Source organism: Artemia franciscana, chromosome 10, assembly GCF_032884065.1.
Source record: "Artemia franciscana chromosome 10, ASM3288406v1, whole genome shotgun sequence".
NCBI lineage: Eukaryota > Metazoa > Arthropoda > Branchiopoda > Anostraca > Artemiidae > Artemia > Artemia franciscana.
Genome location: NC_088872.1, coordinates 28879713 through 28901003, shown reverse-complemented (window position 1 = coordinate 28901003; position 21291 = coordinate 28879713). Strand labels below are relative to the sequence as shown.

The 21291-nt window shown below is 36.6% G+C and overlaps 1 protein-coding gene across 1 annotated transcript in view; it reads right to left on the bottom strand.

The window, feature by feature from the left end:
• The window catches only part of LOC136032027 (putative fatty acyl-CoA reductase CG5065), a gene marked incomplete at its 3' end in the record, with an annotated part of 82337 nt that extends 69238 nt beyond the window's left edge, over nt 1-13099 (bottom strand). The window contains 1 exon segment of the mRNA XM_065712113.1: nt 12867-13099. Coding sequence (XP_065568185.1) covers nt 12867-13058 — 192 coding nt within the window.
• Between the last annotated feature and the right edge of the window lie 8192 nt (nt 13100-21291).

Below are 21291 nucleotides of genomic sequence, written 5' to 3'. Positions count from 1 at the left end.
AACAACAACAACAACAACAACAACAACAATAATAATAATAATAATAATAATAATAATAATAATAATAATAATAATAATAATAATAATAATAATAATAATACTGATGATAATAGTAATAATAAATAAATAAATAATACATTGTGCCCATATCGCTCTTTACTTAGGTAGCGCTATTGCGCTGCCTATTATTGTTCGTTTTTGATTTCATTTATTTATCGATGCTGATTTGTGGTAGTCTTATGATTGGTAGATTATTTAATTCGACTTTTGCTGATTTTTGGTTTAATGGGGTTCTTTGCTTTTCTTGAATAGTTTATTTTGCGGAAAAAATTTTTTCGTTAATAATGGAGAATTGGCGGCTAGGTTGATCCAATGTCTGGTATCGGCTTAAAACCAAGAAGTGGTCTACAGGTCAAAAAGGTGAACATTCTGTTACAGGACAGGGGGTTCAAGTTTCATTTATCATAGGCAGCGCATTAGCACTGCCTAAGCAAAGAGCGATGAGGCACAATATATTATGTTTTTTTTTGTTTTTTTTTACCAGGGCAATTCGTATAGAAGGAGTTGTCATAGCAAATTCAAAAGGGGACCACTTGATTGGAAATTGGAAGGGAAAGGGCTTTTCTTAATAGTCATAAGCGATTTGATGGCAACCCCCCCCCACCCCCAACCGCCCATCATTTCCCAAAAAATGTCCAATAAAATTTAAGATAGTCATTTTATTAAAGGTAGTTGAACAGTACAAAAATTATGTGTTTGAAGATGACAACCCTCTCCCCACAACCCTCAGGATAAGAGTTGTAATTCATGCCCTGGGGCACATAAGGTTCTTATAGAAAGGGGGCTTATGTAAACCTCGTAGGGGGCTCATTGGACAGGTAATTATAAGTTTTAGTTCCCTTTTTAAGAGTAAAGGTGATCGGAAGGTAGCTACCGCCCCCTCCTCCATACATCTTATTCTTCTGAAACTCATCTGATAGAAATTTTGAGATAGCCATTTGTTCTAAAAACAGTCAAAAGATCAAAGGCGACTCAATGGCACTGCCTAAGTAAAGAGCGATATAGGTCCAATTTTTTTTTAGCCTAGGGCACTTCGTATAGAAGAATTTGCCAAAGTAACTTCGGAAGGGGCTCATTCAATTGAAAATTACAAGTTACAGATCCCTTTCTAGTAGTCACCCCCTACGCCCATCATTTCCCCAAATATGTCCAATTTGAGCTTTGAGACAGCTACTTTGTTCAGCGTAGGTGAAAGTTCCAGTAATTATGTTCTTAAAGAATAAACCCAACACAAGAGCCTTCTTTGGAGGGGGCTCATTGGATTGCAAATGGAAAGGTCTAGTACCCTTTTTAATAGTTAAAAGCGATTGGAGGGTAACCAAAGCCCCCCCCCCCCTCATCATATTCTCAAAAACTTAACAACATTTTTAGATAGTAACTTTGTTAAGCATATTTGAAAAGTTGAGTAGTTATGTCATTGGGTATACTCCCCCTCCCCCCTCCAGGAACCTCAGGGTAGGTACTATAATCTATGCGTTAAAATTAAAGGTTTCTATGGAAATGATGGTAGGTTAAACTTTGTATGTTGCTCGGTTGATTAGAAATCAGCAATTTTAGTGTCGTTTTTAAGAGTCAAAAGGGATAGGAGGGTAACAGGTCCCCCCTCTTCTTTTCTTCTTTTTGTGCGTCTGCTTTTCTCCGAATGCATCCGACAAAAATTTTGAGATAGCCATTTTGCTCAAAATATTCTAAGAAAGTTAAAAAAAGGCCTTCGGGGTTGAAATAGCCCCTTATAACCTGGGTACATGTTTCTTGGTACATGTAATGTACATGTTAGACTCTTGATTTCAAAAAAAGATAAAGGACATTCAGGCGAGCCTTTCATAGAAGGTTGATGGTAGTGTTGAACTAAACCAAAACATGCTATGTGTATACGGGCTATCAAAAGGGTGTATATTAAATCCGGAATGACTTAATATATTAATTTGGAACTTTCAGGAAATAAAAAGGAAGATGATCAATTGACCCTTACGGTAATATTTGTACCCTACTACTACAACTACTACCACTACTACTGCTTCAAGTACTGCTACTACAAGCGCAGTATTGCCTTAAAAAAATTGTGGGGAAAATTGAAATAAATCAAAAAACACTATGTGCATTCACATTGTTCAAATAGCTTATTTCAAGAAGGGATTTGAGTATTAAGTTGAAACTTTCAGAAAACACATAAAGGGGAAGATCAATTGACCAAAAGACAGTATGTGCATGGTACTACTAATACTGCTGCTACATTTACTATTAATGCTACTGCTGCTACTTCAACTACTACGTCTATTGTAACTACTTGTAAGGCTAAGAGCTTCAAGATGAAAATCACAACGGTACATAAATATACAGGCTATCAAAAAGATATATCAGCAATTTCATAGCCACATCTATTTGTATTAAGTTAAAATTTCCAGGTGAGAAAAACGTTCAAATCCGGAAAATAAAATACATATACTAACAATACCACCACTGTTCTTGTTCGTGTCAGGTAATGACGCTAAGGGTATTGATGTGAAACTTTTAGGGAACGTTTATGGGTTGTCTTAATTACACGAAAAAACTATATGCATGCAGGTTTTCAAAAGGGCATATAAGCAATATCATAGGTGGCACCGCCCTATAAAAGCAAGAAACATCATTCAAACTTCTAAAGGAGCTAATTCGGTTAAGGACTGAAAGTTTTGTGGCCTTTTTAAGAGTAAGAAGAGATTGGAGGGCAAAAATCCCTCCTCATAAGCCCTTTCATTTCCCAGGCACGTCCAACCAAAATTTAGAAACAGCCACTTTGTTCTGCCAAGTAGAAAAGTCCATCAGCTATGTCCCTTGAGATATTAGGTATGTCAACCCTCCAGAGTTACGTAATTGGCCCATTATGCTTTAAAACCCGGTATTTTTTAAACTAAATCAAAAAGCACTGCGTGTATGGTAGCCAATAAGAAACCTCAGCATTAAATCTGGAATTACTAGGGTATTTTTTTAAAACTTTCAGAGCTATTACTGTTGTTACTTCTTCTCTTACAAGTTAAATAAATCAAAAGAGTGTAAGTGTATCCACGTCGTCAAAAAAGATAGACAGAATTTCTTGTGAATAATGTTAAGTTTTATTTTTCAAATCAACTTGAGAGGTATAAACTGAAATTGAACAATAGTATTTGCCTCAGGATTAAAAATTGTTGAATAAGTTTATCCAACATACGAATAGCAAGGCAAACTATGGATTGCTTTAAAAAAAAGAAGCGATTTCAAATATTATTTTTCTATGGAAAATGCTATGTCAATGAATAACAAAAAAAAATAACAAAAAAAAAACTTTTCCCACAAAATGACTTTCTTAAAAAAAAGTACAGATCTCTACTAAGCCAAAAATGAGCAGAAATAAAGTCAAATAACCTTCCAGGCCTAAAACTACCACAAATAACCACCAATAAATAAGTGAAACCCAAAACAAATAGAAATTGCCATAAATAGCAGAGTCAAACTCAAAAGAAGCAAAAACTAACATGAGTAGGACTGACAGCCCCCATGCTTTCTCAAAACCAGGAAATAATTTGCGCTTGAGTCTGCAATTCTGCATTAGAGTCTAAAGCAGAAAGAACAACAGAAAAAAACATTTTTCACAAAAAAGGGTCCACACAAACACAAAAAATATTTTTGCCTGGCCACTTTCTATGGAGAGGTAGTCTTGTTGAGGGGCTAACTGTAATTTAAAATGAAAGTTTGAGTGCCCTTTTTAAGGGCCAAAACTAATTTGAGGTAAATTGGTCTCCCTCATAAACCTTTATTATAACTCGATCATGAGCAACATCTGAGTTTTCGCTGTAGCATTTCCAGGCTATTGAAAAGCTAGTGACCTAGGAGGGAAGGCGTGAGGTACTTGTCTCCAGAAAGTTTTATTCATAGAGACAATGTAGGTTGGATTCTAGTCTAAATGTTCGCACCCGTCTTAGAATATTGTTAAGTTAAGTGAATAAAACGTTCCGACACAACGTTAAAGCTCAGGAGGGATAATTCAAATCCTCTCGCGCCCCTTCTTCCTTTGGTCAATGACTTTCCCTTAGCAATACTTCAGCAAAAACGAAAATTTGGCTTCTATCCTAACCAAACCAGTCAAACCCGCCAATATAACTATATTGCACAGGAATGTAGTGCCAAAATTGAAATGCCCTGCCCAATTTAGTTAGCTGCTTCATACGGTACTCATAAGCAGGATTTTATATTGACGGTAAAGGGGGACCAATAGGTCATAAGAAACAAAAGTTTAAAAAAATAATGTGATGTAAACTATTATACAGGTTTAACTATATAACTTATACAGATAAAAAGTAACTATAAAACTGATCTTTCTATGGGTTTAACTAGACTGAAAAGTCTGTTGCACAAACTCTAGGGTTAAAAACTTTAAACCCCACAAGAAGATGGTAGCAGATAATTTCTTTGCGCCGACAGCTATTATTTATCTCTTTTTATGGCACTTGGTATTAACCAAGTGACATATAGCAATCGCAAATTCTGTCGGTCAGTCGGTCTGTCGGTCCCGATTTTGCTACTTTAGGTACTTCCAGGTATGCTAAGACGATGAAATTTGGCAGGCGTATCAGGGACCGGACCAGATTAAATTAGAAATAGTCGTTTTCCCAATTTCACAATCTAGGTGGGGGGGGGGGGCGGTTAATCGGATAAAACAGAAAAATTGAAGTATTTTTAACTTATGAACTGGTTGATCAGATCTTAATGAAATTTGATGTTTGGAAGGATATCGTGTCTCAGAGCTGTTATTTTAAATCCCGACCGGATCTGGTGATATTGGGGGGGGGGGGGTTGGGAGGAAAAAACCTAAAATCTTGTAAAACACTTAGAGTGGAGGGATCGGGATGACACTTGGTGGGAAAAATAAGAACAAGTCCTAGATACATGATTTACATAACCGGAACGGATCCGCTCTCTTTGTTGTAGTTGGGGGGGGGGATAATTCTGAAAAATTAAAAAAAAATAAGTATTTTTAAATTACGAACGGGTGATCGGATCTCAATGAAATTTGATAATTAGAAGGATATCGTGTCTCAGAGCTCTTATTTTAAATTCCGACCAGATCTGGTGACACTGGGGGGGGGGGGGAGTTGGGAGGGGAAAACCTAAAACTTGGAAAACACTTAGAATTGAGGCATCGGGATGAAACTTGGTGGGAAAAATAAGCAAAAGTCCTAGATACGTGATTGACATAACCGGAGTGGATCCGCTCTCTTTGGGGTAGTTGGGGGGGGGGGGTTGTTAATTCTGAAAAATTGGAAAAATGAGGTATTTTTAACTTACGAACGGGTGATCAGATCTCAATGAAATTTAATATTTAGAAGGATATCGTGTCTCAAAGCTCTTATTTTAAGTCCCGACCGGATCTGGTGACATTGGGGGGAGTTTGGAGTGGGGGAACCTAAAATGTTGGAAAACGCTTAGATTGGAGGGATTGGGATGAAACTTGGTGGGAAAAAATAAGCAGAAGTCTTAGATACGTGATTTACATAATTGGAACGGATCCACTTTATTGGGAGGGGGTTAATTCTGAAAAATTAGAAAAAATTACATATTTTTAACTTACGAAGGAGTGATCGGATTTTAATGAAATTTCATATTTAGAAGGACCTCGTAACTCAGATCTCTTATTTCAAATCTCAACCGGATCCAGCATAATTGGGAGGGGGCGGTTGGGGGATACCGGAAATCTTTGAAAATACTTAAAGCGGAGAGATCAGGATGAAACTGGATGGGAAGAATAAAAAACCTATCTAAGATACGTGAATGACATAACCGGACCGGATCTGCTCTGTTTGGTTGGGTTGAGAGGGGGGGGGGTAATTTTGAAAATTGAGGTATTTGTAACTTACGAAAGGGTGACCAGATCTTAATGAAATTTGACATTTAGAAGGATCTTGTGCTTTAAAGCTCTAATTTTAAATTCCGACCAGATCCTGTGACATAGGGCGGATTGGACGAGGAACCCGGAATTCTTTGAAAACGTGAAAACTGGGGTATTTTTATCTTACGAATAGGTGATTGGATCTTAATGAAATTTAATATTTAGAAGGATTTCATGTCTCAGAGCTTTTATTTCAAATCCTGACCAGATCTTTTGACATTGGGGGGAGTTGGATGGGGAATCTTGGAAAACACTTTGAGTGGAGGAATCGGGATGAAGCTTGGTGGATAGAATAAGCAAATGTCCTTGATACGTGATTGACGGAACCGTACTGGATTTGCTCTCTTTGGGGGAGTTGGAGGGAGGGGTTCAGTGATTTGGCGAGTTTGGTGCTTCTGGACGTGCTAGGACGATGAAAATTGGTAGGCGTGTCAGGGAGCTGCACAAATTGACTAGATAAAGTCGTTTTCCCAGATTCGACCATCTGGGGGGCTAAAGGGAGAAGAAAAATAAGGTATTTATAACATACGAGTGGGTGATCGGATTTTGGTATTAACCAAGTGACATATAGCATTCGCAAATTCTGTCGGTCTGTCGGTCCCGGTTTTGCTACTTTAGGTACTTCCAGGTAAACTAGGACGATGATATTTGGCAGGCGTATCAGGGACCGAAACAGATTAAATTAGAAATAGTCTTTTTCCAAATTTGACCATCTAGGGGGAGTGGGGGGGCCATTAATTCGGAAAAATTGAAAAAATGAAGAATTTTTAACTTACGAACGGTTGATCAGATCTTAATGAAATTTGATGTTTGGAAGGATATCATGTCCGAGCTGTTATTTTAAATCCCGACCAGAGCTGGTGACATTGGGGGGAGTTGGGAGGGGGAAACCTAACATCTTGGAAAAAACTTAGAGTGGAGGGATCGGGATGAAACTTGGTCTGAAAAATAAGCACAAGTCCTAGATACTTGATTGACCTAACCGGAACAGATCTGCTCTCTTTGGGGTAGTTGGAGGGGGGGGGTTAATTCTGAAAAATTTAAAAAATGAGGTATTTTTAACTTAAAAACAGGTGATCGGATCTCAATGAAATTTGATATTTAGAAGGATAACGTGTCTCAAAGCTTTTATTTTTAGTCCCGACCGGATCTGGTGACATTGAGGGTAGTTTGGGGTGGGGGAACCAAAAATGTTGGAAAACGCTTAGATTGGAGGGATCGGGATGAAACTTGGTGAGAAAAATAAGCAGAAGTCTTAGATACGTGATTTACATAATTGGAACGGATCCACTCTATTGGGGGGGGGGGTTAATTCTGAAAAATTTGAAAAAATGACGTATTTTTAACTTACGAAGGAGTGATCGGACCTTAATGAAATTTCATATTGAGAAGGACCTCGTAACTCAGATCTCTTATTTCAAATCTCAACCAGATCCAGCATAATTGGGGGGGGGGGGGTCGGTTGGGGGGGGTACCGGAAATCTTTGAAAATACTTAAAGCGGTAAGATCAGGATGAACCTGGATGGTAAGAATAAAAACCTGTCTAAGATACGTGACTGACATAATCGGACCGGATCTGCTCTATTTGGTGGAGTTGAGGGGGGGGAGGTAATTTTGAAAATTGAGGTATTTGTAACTTACGAAAGGATGACCAGATCTTAATGAAATTTGATATTTAGAAGGATCTTGTGCTTTAAATTGGGGTATTTTTATCTTAAGAATAGGTGATCGGATGTTATTGAAATTTGATATTTAGAAGGAATTCATGTCTCAGAGCTCTTATTTCAAATCCCGACAAGATCTTTTGCCTTGGGGGGGAGTTGGAGGGGGAAATCTTGGAAAACACTTTGAGTGGAGGAATCTGGACGAAGCCTGGTGATAGAATAAGAAAATGTCCTTGATACGTGATTGACGGAACCGTACTGGATTCGCTCTCTTTGGGGGAGTTGGGGGGAGGGGTTCAGTGATTTGGCGAGTTTGGTGCTTCTGGACGTGCTAGGACGATGAAAATTGGTAGGCGTGTCAGGGAGCTGCACAAATTGACTTGATAAAGTCGTTTTCCCAGATTCAACCATCTGGGGGGCTAAAGTGAGAGGAAAAATAAGAAAAAATTAGGTATTTATAACATACGAGTGGGTGATCGGATCTTAATGAATTTTGATATTTAGAAGGACATCGTGACTCAGAGCTCTTATTTTAGATCCTGACCGGCATTAAGCCTCTTATTTTCCTTTTAAATCAATCTATTGATTCATGGAATTTTGTTAGAGCTCATACCATATGATCTCTTGGCACTTAGCTCTTCATGCCTCGTCACAAGTGCCATATGAGCTCTTAGCTCTTGTTTTTTATAGCACTTGGTATTAACCAAGTGACATATAGCATTCGCAAATTCTGTCGGTTGTCGGTCCCGGTTTTGCTAAATTAGGCACTTCCAGGTAAACTAGGACGATGAAATTTGGCAGGCGTATCAGGGACCGGAACAGATTAAATTGGAAATAGTTTTTTTTCGCAATTTGACTATCTTGGGGGAGTGGGGGGCCCGTTAATATGGAAAAATAGAAAAAATGAAGAATTTTGAACTTACGAACGGTTGATCAGATCTTAATGAAATTTGATGTTTGGAAGAATATCGTGTCGGAGCTGTTATTTTAAATCCCAACCAGATCTGGTGACATTGGGGGGGAGTTGGGAGGGAGGAACCTATAATCTTGGAAAACACTTAAAGTGGAGGGATTGGGATGTAACATGGTGGGGAAAATAAGCACAAGTCCTAGATACTTGATTGACATAACCGGAACAGATCCACTCTCCTTGGGGTAGTTGGAGGGGGGGCTAATTCTGAAAAATTAGAAAAAATTAGGTATTGTTAACTTACGAACGGGTGATCGGATCTCAATGAAATTTGATATTTAGAAGGATATCATTTCTCAAAGCTCTTATTTTAAATCAAGACCGGATCTGGTGACATTGGGGGGGGGGGCCTAAAATCGTTGAAAACGCTTAGATTGGAGGGATCGGGATGAAACTTGGTGGAAAAATAAGCAAAAGTCTTAGATACGTGATTTACATAATTGGAACGGATCCGCTCAACTGAGGGGGGGGGGGGTTGGTAATTCTGAAACATTAGAAAAATGACGTATTTTTAACTTACGAATGAGTGATCAGATCTTCAGGAAACTTCATATTTAGAAGGACCTCGTAACTCAGATCTCTTATCTCAACCAGATCCAGCGTCATTGAGGGGGGGGGGGGCGGAAATCTTAGAAAATACTTAAAGCGGAGAGATCAGGATGAAACTGGATGGGAAAAATAAAAACCTGTCTAAGATACGTGACTGACATAACCAGCCCGGATCTACTCTCTTTGGTGGAGTTGGGGGGGGGGGGTAATTTGGAAAAATAAGGTATTTGTAACTTGCGAAAGGGTGACCAGATCTTAATGAAATTTGATATTTAGAAGGATCTTGTGCTTTAAAGCTCTAATTTTAAATTCCGACCAGATCCTGTGACATTGGGGGGAGTTGGAGGGGGAAACCGGAATTCTTGGAAAACGTGAAAATTGGGATATTTTTATCTTACGAATAGGTGATTGGATCTTAATGAAATTTGATATTTAGAAGGAATTCATGTCTCAGAGCTCTTATTTCAAATCCCGACCAGATCTTTTGACATTGGGGGGAGTTCTAGGGGGAAATCTTGGAAAACACTTGGAGTGGAGGAATCGGGATGAAGCTTGGTGGAAAGAATAAGCAAATGTCCTTGATACGTTATTGACGTAACCGTACTAGATTCACTCACTTTGGGGCAGTTAGGGGGAGGGGTTCAGTGATTTGGTGAGTTTGGTGCTTCTGGACGTGCTAGGACTATGAAAATTGGTAGGCGTGTCAGGGAGCTGCACAAATTGACTTGATAAAGTCTTTTTCCCAGGTTTGACCATCTGGGGGGGGGCTAAAGGGAGAGGAAAAATTAGAAAAAATGAGGTATTTATAGCTTACGAGTGGGCGATCGGATCTTAATGAAATTTGATATTTAGAAGGACATCGTGACTCAGAGCTCTTATTTTAAATCCTGACGGCTTTTAAGCCTCTTATTTTCCTTTTAAATGAATCTATTGATTCTTTGAATTTTGTTAGAGCTTATACCATATGAACTCTTAGCTCTTAGCTCTTCTTGCTTCGTCACAAGTGTCATATGAGCTCTTAGCTCTTGTTTCTTTTCTTTTTTAATTCTTCTTTTTTTTTTATCATAACAAACCAGTGGTTGTAGGCTACTGGAAAAGTTTTTTTTTTATAAAAATGACATTTTCAGGGCTCTTTAAGAAAAAAAGAGATCCCACTAGAGCATAGATCTATTTTCTGCCGTTTTTAGTCATAGAACTTAAATTTTCGCCCAAAGAGAGCAAAAAAAGTTGCAAAATTCTAAGGATTCGAATCTCTTTTTCATGGTCTAAAGCCCATTCTTTTCATGGTATTAAGTCCCTCATCTTGAAAAGCAAGGGAAGTATTTTCTGAATGGGTACAACAGATATACCTAACTATTTTCCCATTTTTCCCAGGGGATGATCATGCCAAGCAGTTGTCATGGAATATTAGGACAGAAATCATTTGAGCACAAATCACATTATCTAGAGCTTTTTTAGAAACACAAGAAATCACTCAAGAGTATATTTCAATTCTCTATCTTCTTTTCACACAAGACATTAAACTTTGCTAAAAAAGAACAAAAAAAAACCTAAAATGACGGAGCATATAAGAGGTTTTAAGCCCCCTCTCTTTGTAATGCATGGAAAATTAGCTTTTTGCATAAGCTTTTGATAAGATGCTCACTGATTAGTTGTTTTTATTATTTTGTTTATTGCAGAGGATCGCTGAAGTTTTTCATAGTAAACAATGTAGCCTATATGCACACCTGAAGGAAAGGGGACTAAGGAATGAAGGGGGGCTCCCTGAGGGCAGTATTTTCCAAACAGATCCTCTCCTAAAATTTAATAAGCCACTTCCTGAAAAATTATTTTAGGATATGAGTTCCCTTTTTAAAATTTAATGGGATATCTTTTTCGATGGAATATTTATTTTGAAGCATTGCTAGATAAAAGTTAAAATTTTACTGTAAAGATCAGGGCAGCAAGTATCCCTAATATCAAGCAGTTCATGGTATTGAACTGTAAGTAAGAAACGACTCGGCTTAATAGTAACAGAAACTCTAAAGAACGAATTTTAATATCAGTAGGTACATCAAAACAATTAACTTATTATGCTGATTCCAAATATAAGAAATTCCTTAAGTTTGGTGTTAGCCATCGAAATTTACGAGCCTGAGAATATTTGCCAGATTTTTGAAATAGGGGGGAAACATCCCATAAAATTAAAGGAATCTTAATATAAATTAGACCATCAAATTCACCATAGCAAGGAACCCTAATGTGGAAATTTTTAACTTCTATCTGCAAAAACGTGGAATTTTGCTATTTTTGCCAGAAGACAAATGCTGATGCATGTTTATTTGTTTGTTTGTTTGTTTTTTTTTCACGAGTGATGGTATCAAAATATTAGTCCCAGATGATCGGGAGAGAGTGCTTTCGAATTGAAATAAAAAGTTTGAGCACCCTTTTCAAGTGAGCAAAAACATTGGAAGGCGACAGGGCCCCCTCCCACGCCCATTTATTCCCAAATTATGTGATGAAAATTTTGAGATAGTCATTTCGTTCAATATAGCTGAAAGATCAATTAATTAAGTCATTAGCTGTAGAAATTCTCCCTCCCCACAGTCCAAAGGGAGAGGCCTGTAAGGAAATTCGCTCAATGTTTACGTTTGGCATTTGTTATTGGGAAGTATACAGAAGTTTTTTGGGAGCAGGGGTTATGGGTGGAAAGGATTTCTATAGGGAGAATTTTACTTAGGGAGGGAAATCCCAGAGGGGTGAATGTTATAGGTGAAATGTTACACTGGGGGGGATTTGACTGAATTACTATACAAAATTCTTTTTAATTGTCTCACATTCTCTTTACCAAATTTTTCATGTGATGATATTCCAGCGAAATTATCCAATGACTTTTTTTCCATGTGTTTTGATTTCCAGGAAACAATTTCCGCGGAAGGAGACATTTCTAGGATGATCTAGACACTGATTAGAGATTAAAATCTAATTCAAGTGAAAGAATGCTAAGGAAAATTTTTCAGAGTGAATCTTCCGCAGGCAATCTTACAGGAGGGTCGATTTTCAGCAAGGAAAAGACTGTATGAAGGGAATTTGACGGGAAGGGGATGTACTTTACGTCGGATGAAATATCTACGGAGGATTTCTCCATGAAGGGGAGTGGTATATTTCTAAAAGGGTGAGTCAGATATACCGGTATTATTTGAAAAATGAACAGAAATTATTCTATATATGGAGGGTTGCCTCCTCGTCAATACCTTGCTATTTACGCTAAAGTCAGGCTGTTTGTCTCAATTTTTTAAGAGTGCCTACTAAACCCGGGGTTCGTTTAGTTAGAATAGGAATTTTTTTTAGAAGTGCCAACAGCTTACGCTTAAGCTAAATTTGCATATACAGGCACCTCCCTTATTCTAAACAAGGTCTTCAGAATGAACGGGCCTCTTTTTTCCTATCAAATTTGACTCTCAACCTATATAGAAGCATCCGTTGTTGTGTTTTGTTTGTTGTTTTTAAATGCTTTATATTCTCTTTTCTCATTCAGGCTCATATTTGAGAAATGGGGATTTGAAGTTCTTTTGAGTGTATTTTAGACACCCTGACTAAAATAACCTTTTTTGTTGAGAGACCTGGTCCTTAATTAGATTAGAAAAATTCTGCTGTTCCACTTTTTTGGAGATTTATTATATGTATGTAATATACCACCTTCTGAATTACCTTAACCGACAAAGATAAGCAAGCACTTACTGCCACTGACAACAAATCCTGTAGTCTATTCTTAGGGTCTTGTCCTGCTTTTGAACGTATTAAAACATATACATTTTTCAGTCCTGGACAGCTTCTAAGTAGTTTTTCAATCAAAATCTTTCCAAAAAATCCAGTACCTCCAGTAACAAATACAGATCGGTCACGATAAAAATTCACAATCTCAGATGCCATGTTCTCTTTCAGGTCAATTGTATTACTGATTTCTAAGCATAGAACTTTTGTAGTTTTAAGATTTACGTTTTAATTTATGGGGTCATTCACTTCTCTCGGTAAATTACCGAAAGGCATAAAAAATTTTAATGCTTAATTCTAGTATTTCTACCCAACGGGTCATAGCCTGCTACTCACTACTACAATACACTGAGGATTATGGCAAACCAAACCTGAAAATATTACCTATTCTACGATCAATGTTGTCATTATAGTAACAAATGCACTGTTTGGTATATTCTTGTTATGTTTCCATGTCTCTATAGTCTATTTTTAAATGTGGGCATTTTTTATTTTGTAGTGAAAAATCTATATTCAGTATTTTTCAGTTCTCCACCTCCTCTCGACTTTATCAATATCAGTCATTTTATTAACACACTTCTCCCGCCAAGGACAGACAAATCCTCAGTTCAATACAGCCTGCAATTTGAAGTACTTATTGAATTATTATTTAACTAGCTATTGGGGTGGCGCTTCGCATCCCCCCCCAAGCCCCCCCGCGTGCGTAAGTCGTTACGCGCCATATTAGTTACGGGCCATTGTAGTTGTGTCCCTGTGTACCACCTATGAATATAGATAGATTTATATATGTGTTTTAAACTACGTAAAACTTGCGAATATACAACATTCTTGGCTTTCCCATTGTCTGTGCATATACAAAGCCTTATGTACTTATAATGACGTCATATGCAAACGCTCTTTTTACAAACAAACAAATATGCATACACAAACTCGTTTTTATATAGATAGATAGATAGATAGATACAATACAAATTAACTGCGTAAAACTTGCGAATATACAACATTCTTCGCTGTCCAATTGTCGCAGCATATAAATAGATTGTCAGGTTTACCGACCCTCGAACATGCAACGTACAATTGTCCATGGGAAAAACAATCAGTATTAAGATCTATACCACATTTTTCTAATGATTGACCTTGAGCTTTGTTGATGGTGATTGCAAATGCAGATCGAATTGGGAATTGCAATCTTTTAAATTGAAAAGGTAGATCCGTTGGAATCATGGGAATGCGAGGAATAAGAACAGCCTGACCCTCAAAAGGCCCTGTCAAGATTGTGGCCTCTATTACGTTTTCCATTGTTTTTTTACGGCAAGTCGCGTGCCATTGCAAAGCTTTGGTGGGTTGATATTTCTTAGCAGTATTATTGGTACGCCTATTTTTAGTTGTAGCACGTGTGGTGGAAACCCTGAAAGATCCACGGAATTTAAATATTCAGATGGATAATTAACCGCCTAATTTGGTTCCAAAACTGTGTCGACTGACTTGTAAAGGACTGCCTGGTCTCGAATCTTGGTCAAAACAATATTGTTGATTTCGTGGATGTCCATATTTTTGGGTGCAAGAATCGCTCTTTCATTTCGCCATTTATTATTTTTATAATTGTTTAGAAAATTCGGAAATACTTTTTCAATCAATTCATTTTTGGACGTCACTAAATTACAGAATTCAGCAGGTAGTTGTATACGTCCTGAAATTGAATCTACTGGGAGCTTTCCGTTTCCAATTGCCAGCAATTGATCTGAAAATGTTTGACCAGAGTCATCGTTTTGCAATCGGACACGCATATTTGTAGTTAATTTTAATGTTTTTACGTGTGCCCATAAATTAGAATTCTTCAGGCAAGCATTCATTTCGTCTGCAGGGGTTGATCTAGGTATTATTAAATAAAAAAAAGTTTTTTCAACTGAAAGTAAGGAGCGACATTAAAACTTAAAACGAACAGAAATTAATTCGTATATGAAACTTAAAACGAATAGAAATTACTTCGTATATGAAAGGGGCTGCTTCCTCATCAACGCCCCGCTCTTTACGCTAAAGTTTTTTACTGTTTTAAAAAGAAGAGTTGAGAGATAGAGTCAAACTTACTTTCAGTTGAAAAAACTTGTTTTTTTTTTATTTAATTTCTGAACGTTTTTGAATCAATACATGTTTTGATTTTGGTTCTCCGCAGAGGAATTTGCATATTTATTTATTTTTTTTTGGCTAAATGGCTTTCTCATAATTTTGATAGAATGATTTTAAGAAAAAAGAGCAGGGAGGAAGCCTAGTTGCCCTCTAATTTTTTGGTTAATTAAAAAAGCAACTAGAACTTTTAATATTTTACGAATCTTTTTATTAGTAAAAGATATACGTAACTTATAAATTAGCTTACGTAAAGAATTTTTTATTCTCATGTTTTTATTACACATATGAGAGGGTTCGCCCCCTCGTCAGTACCTCTCTCTTTACACCAAATCTTAAATTTTGTCCCAATTCATTAAGAATGACCCCTGAATCACAAAAGCCGTAGAATAAATAGTTGACATTACTAAAAATACTTTAGCGTAGAGAGCGAGGTATTAGGAGGAAGTGAGCCCCTCATATGGGTAATAATTTCTGTTCGTTTTAAGTTTTAATGCTGCTCCTTACTTCCAGCTGAAAAAGCTTGTTCATATTTATTTTTTCATTGTTTTTTTTTTAAATGCTAGTAAATACTGCGCTCCCTTCAAGGAAATTTTCTTCCCCCATGACAAATTCCTTGAAGGAAAGTTCCCCCAGTATATCCCACTCTTCTCAACCCCTCCCCCAACCAAATATCCTCCCAAAAACGCCTGTACACTTCCCAATAACCATTACTATATGTAAGCACGGGTCAAAGTTTGTAACTTGTAGCCCCTCCCATGGGGAATGTGGAGGAGTAAGTCGTCTCCAAAGACATAGTTATAAGGTTTTTCGACTACGCTGAATAAAATGGCTATCTTAGAATTTTGATCCGTTGACTTTGGGAAAATAATTAGCGTCGGAGGGGGCCTAGGTGCCGTCTAATTTTTTTGGTCACTTGAAAGGGCACTAGAACTTTTCATTTCCGTTAGAATGAGTCCGCTCGCAACATTTTAGGACAACTGGGTCGATACGATCACCCCTGGGAAAAAAAAAACAAATAAACACGCATCCGTGATCTTCCTTCTGGCAAAAAATGCAACATTCTACATTTTTGTAGATAGGAGCTTGAAACTTCTACAGTAGGGTTTTCTGATACGCTGAATCTGATGGTGTAATTTTCGTTAAGATTCTATGACTTTTAGGGGGAGTTTCCCCCTATTTTAAAAAATAACGCAAATTTTCTCAGGCTCGTAACTTTTGATGCGTAAGACTCAACTTGATGAAACTTATATATTTAAAATCAGCATTAAAATCCGATTCTTTTGATGTAGCTATTGGTATCAAAATTTCAGAGTTTTGGTTTCTATTGAGCCGGGTCGCTCCTTACTACAGTTCGTTACCACGAACTGTTTGAAAGAAAATAATTCGGTATTTCGGGGCTTCTGACATTATTGCTCCTTTGCGGAAGTCAGGCTCAAAATTAGAAAAGGATTATTTTTTTCTCTGGGCCCCTTCCACCTCTTAGTTCGTTTATTTTCCCGTTAGTTTTCACCTGTTTTCGCTTTATAGTTGTGTTATCTCTTAGCAGTTCTTTCGTTAGTTGAGTTATGGTTGTGGTATATATGTTTTATCGCTCTTATAGTTGTGTTATTTTCAAATTATACTCTATAATAGAGAGGCTCCGAACACCCAGCATTGTATATTAAACTCTGAATTTTTTTCTAACGTGACCAGATTCGTCCTGCGCCCTGCGCCCTTTTCATTGAATTTTTCTTCCCCCTTGACATATTTCTCCAAGGAAAGATCCTCCCAAATAGCCCCCTCCCCTCAACCCTACTCCCAAAACAAAATAAAATCCCCCTGAAAACGTCTGTACACTTCCCAATAACCATTATTATATGTAAACACTGGTCGAAGTTTGTAACTTGCAGCCACTCTCTCAGGGACTGTGGGGGAGTAAGTCATCCCCAAAGACATAGTTATTATGGTTTTCGACTATGCTGAAAAAAATGGCTATCTCAAAATTTTGATTCGTTGACTTTGGGAAAAAATTGAGCGTGGGAGGGGGCCTAGATGCCCTCCAAATTTGTTGGTCACTTGAAAAGGGCACTAGAACTTTTCATTTCCGTTAGAATGAGCCCTCTTGCGACATTCTAGGACCACTTGGTCGATACGATGACCCCTGGGGAAAAGAAAAAAAAAAATAAATAAATAAACACGCACCCGTGATTTGTTTTCTGGCAAAAAATACAAAATTCCACATTTTTGTAGATAGGAGCTGAAAACTTCTACAATAGGGTTCTCTGATACACTGAATCTGATATTTTTAGTCCTAACTGACGTCTAGTGAATAAAACTAGCCTTTCTCAAATCATAAATGTCTAATTTTAAAAAATCCATTTATATTCCTGAATTCACAAAATTAATTTTAAAGGCGCCACATAAATCATCTAAAATAGGAGATAAAAATTTGGAAATTTCATCGAATGCAATTCCGTTTATGAAAGAATATTTGGTAAATTTTGTTTTTATTCAAGACCATTGTCACTTCCTTTATTGCTAAGACAGAATTTTTACCATAAATAAAACTTTGCAAGGACCAAAATTTTCCATGAAATTGTAGAATTATTGAAGGAAAGAATTTAAGTCATTTAACATATATCAACTTTTTATTCCAAACTTATGACAATTTTACAGTAAACTAATTTAGTTTATGGGATGTGAAACAGGAGGTAATAAATATAGAAAAAAAAATTATTTACGTCCGTTTTTTTTTCTCAATTTATTTCGAATTTAGGAATGGAGTGCCTTTTTTCATAGTTAGAAAAAATAGCATGCTGCATTGAGACGCAAATTTCAGACCTAATTCCTAAAACTTAGCTGAGAAAGGGTATTGAAAAAATTCTATTCAAAATGTGCCATATAACATCTTTTTCAACCTTTTTTAAGACACACCTTTATCTCTAATTTCACTAAAAAGTAGAAAACATTAAATTTTTCTGGTATCCAGAAATAAAAGTTCCAGATTAAAAAAATAAGGGTATGATGATCAGGACATGCTTTATAACAGTTCAAGGACCTTTATGGTACATGTTCCTTTTTATGCTTCTTATCTTTCAATAGCAACATACAAGTCACGTCGTCAAGATTATCATAATATGCTTATGAGTTTTATGTGATGAGTGCCCCACGGATTTTTGTAGTTTCAAAAAATTGGATTTTTTTTATACCCAAGAAAAGAATTGTTTTGTTTACTTTTTATTATACTCAGAAACAAATCGAAAAAATTTTGGAATAAATTTTTTTTTCCCAATTTTTCGAAATATTTCGAAAATTATTTCGAAATAAATCGAAATAATTTTGGTATTTTTTTTTTTATTAGTTTTGGTCTTTAATACGCGAACATTTTTGACCTTCAGATTACGCAATTCCTTATACGATTAAATTGGAATTCAATTCAATTCAATTTATTCAAATATTAAATAAAAAAACAAGATTTTTTAACTGAAAGTAAGGAGCGACATTAAAACTTAAAACGAACAGAAATTACTTCGTATATGAAAGAGGCTGCTTCCTCATCAACGCCCCGCTCTTTACGCTAAAGTTTGACTCTGTCTCTCAATTTTTCTTTTTAAAACAGTAAAAAACTTTAGCGTAAAGAGCTGGGCGTTGATGAGGAAACAGCCTCTTTCATATACGAAGTAATTTCTGTTCGTTTCTAGTTTTAATGTCGCTCCTTACTTTAGGTTAAAAAAAACTTGTTTTTTTATTTAATTTCTGAACGTTTTTGAATCAATGCATGTTTTGATTTTGGCTCTCCGCAGAGGAATAATTAAAACGAAATTTGCATTTTTTTTTTTGGCTAAATGGCTTTTTCATAATTTTGATCGAATAATTTTGAGAAAAAAGGAGCGGGGAGGAAGCCTAGTTGCCCTCCGATTTTTGGTTAATAAAAAAGGCAACTAGAACTTTTAATTTTTTACGAATATTTTTATTAGTAAAAGATTTACGTAACTTATAAATTAACTTACGTAAAGAACTTTTGTATGCTCATATTTTTATTACATGTATGAGGGGGTTCGCCCCCTTGTCAGATCCTCGCTCTTTACACTAAAGCTTAAATTTTGTCCCAATTCATTAAGAATGACCCCAGAATCACAAAAGCCGTAGAATAAATAGTTGAAATTACTAAAAATACTTTAGCGTAAAGATCGAGGTATTAGGAGGAGGTGAGCCCCTCAAATGGGTAATAATTTCTGTTTGTTTTAAGTTTTAATGCCGTTCCTTACTTCCAGCTGAAAGAACTTTTTCATATTTATTTTTTCATTGTTTTTTTTAAATAATGCTAGTAAATCCTGCGCTCCCTTCATGGAGATTTTCTTCCCCCATGAAAAATTATCGATGGAAAGTTCCCCCAGCATATCCCCCTCTTCTCAACCCCTCTCCCAGCCAAAAAAATCCTCCTGAAAACGCCTGTACACTTCCCAAAAACCATTACTATATGTAAGCGTTGGTCAAAGTTTGTAACTTGTTGCCACTCCCACGGGGACTGTGAGAGAGTAAGTCGTCCCCAAAGACATAGTTATAAGGTTTTTCGACTACGCTGAATAAAATGGCTATCTCAGAATTTTGATATGTTGACTTTGGTAAAATAATTAGTGTGGGAGGGGGCCTAGGTGCCCCCTAATTTTTTTGGTCACTTAAAAAGGGCTCTAGAACTTTTCATTTCCGTTAGAATGAGCCCTCTTGCAACATTCTAGGACAACTGTGTCGATACGATCACCCCTGGCGAAAAAAAACAAAATAAACACGCATCCGTGATCTGCCTTCTGGCAAAAAATAGAAAATTCCACATTTTTGTAGATAGGAGCTTGAAAATTCTACAGTAGGGCTCTCTGATATGCTGAATCTGATGGTGTAGATTTTCGTTAAGATTCTATGGCTTCTAGGGGGCGTTTGCCCCTATTTTCTAAAATAACGCAAATTTTCTCAGGCTCGTTACTTTTGATGGGTAAGACTAAACTTGATGAAACTTATATATTTAAAATCAGCATTAAAATGCGATTCTTTTGATGTAGGTATTGGTATCAAAATTATATTTTTTAGAGTTTTGGTTACTATTGAGCCGGGTCGCTCCTTACTACAGTTTGTTACCACGAACTGTTTGAAAACTAAAATATAACACCAATAATAATAAAGATCCTGGAAGCGAACTTGTTGAGGACCATAACCACAAAAAATTGAAAATGAAGAAGAGAGAAAAAAAAAGAAAAGAGAAAACATGGGTAACTAAAGCAAATTGACTTTAGAGAGTTATAATAAAGAGAACGAGAGAGGATTTTTGAAATGACTGTTTTCTTTAGTAAGTTAAATAGGCTGAAATCATTACAAGAAGAGAGGTAAGCCTACATAAGGGAGTGTACTTATTCTAGTTTCATCCGATTTGCATTTTAATGCTGATTTTAAATATATAAGTTTCATCAAGATCAGTTATACCAATCAAAAGTTACGAGCCTGAGAAAATTTGCCTCATTTTAGAAAATAGGGGAAAACATCCTCTAAAAGTCATACAATCTTAACGAAAATCACACCATCAGATTCAACGTATCAGAGAACCTCATCATAGAAGTTTCAAGCTCCTATCTACAAAAATGTGGAATTTGCATTTTTTGCCATAAGACAGATCACGGATGCGTGTTTATTTGTTTGTTTTTTTTTGTTTGTTTTTTTTTGTTTGTTTTTTCCCCAGGGGTAATCGTATCGACTGAGTTGTCCTAGAATGTCGCGAAAGGGCTCATTCTAACGGAAATTAAAAGTTTTATTGCCCTTTTTAAGTGACCAAAAACATTGGAGGGCACATAGGCCCCCTCCCACGCTCATTTTTCCTAAAAGTCGCTGGAACAAAATTCTAAGATAGCCATTTTATTCACAATAGTCGAAAACATAATAACTATGTCTTTAGGGACGACTTACTCCCCCGCAGTCCCCGGGGGAGGGTTTGCAAGTTACAGGCTTTGACCTATGTTTCAAACAGTTCGTGGTAACGAACTGGGCCGGGTCGTAAGGAACGACCCGGCTCAATAGTAAACGAAACTCTAAATAACGGAATTTTGATGCTAAAATATACATCAAAAGAATCGGATTTTCATGCTGATTTTAAATATATAAGTTTCATCAAATTTGTTCTTTGTCATCAAAAGTTACGAGCCTGAGAAAATTTGTCTTATTTTAGAAAATAGGGCAAAACACCCCCTAAAAGTCACAGAATCTTAACGACCATTGCACCATCGCATTCAGCGTATCAGAG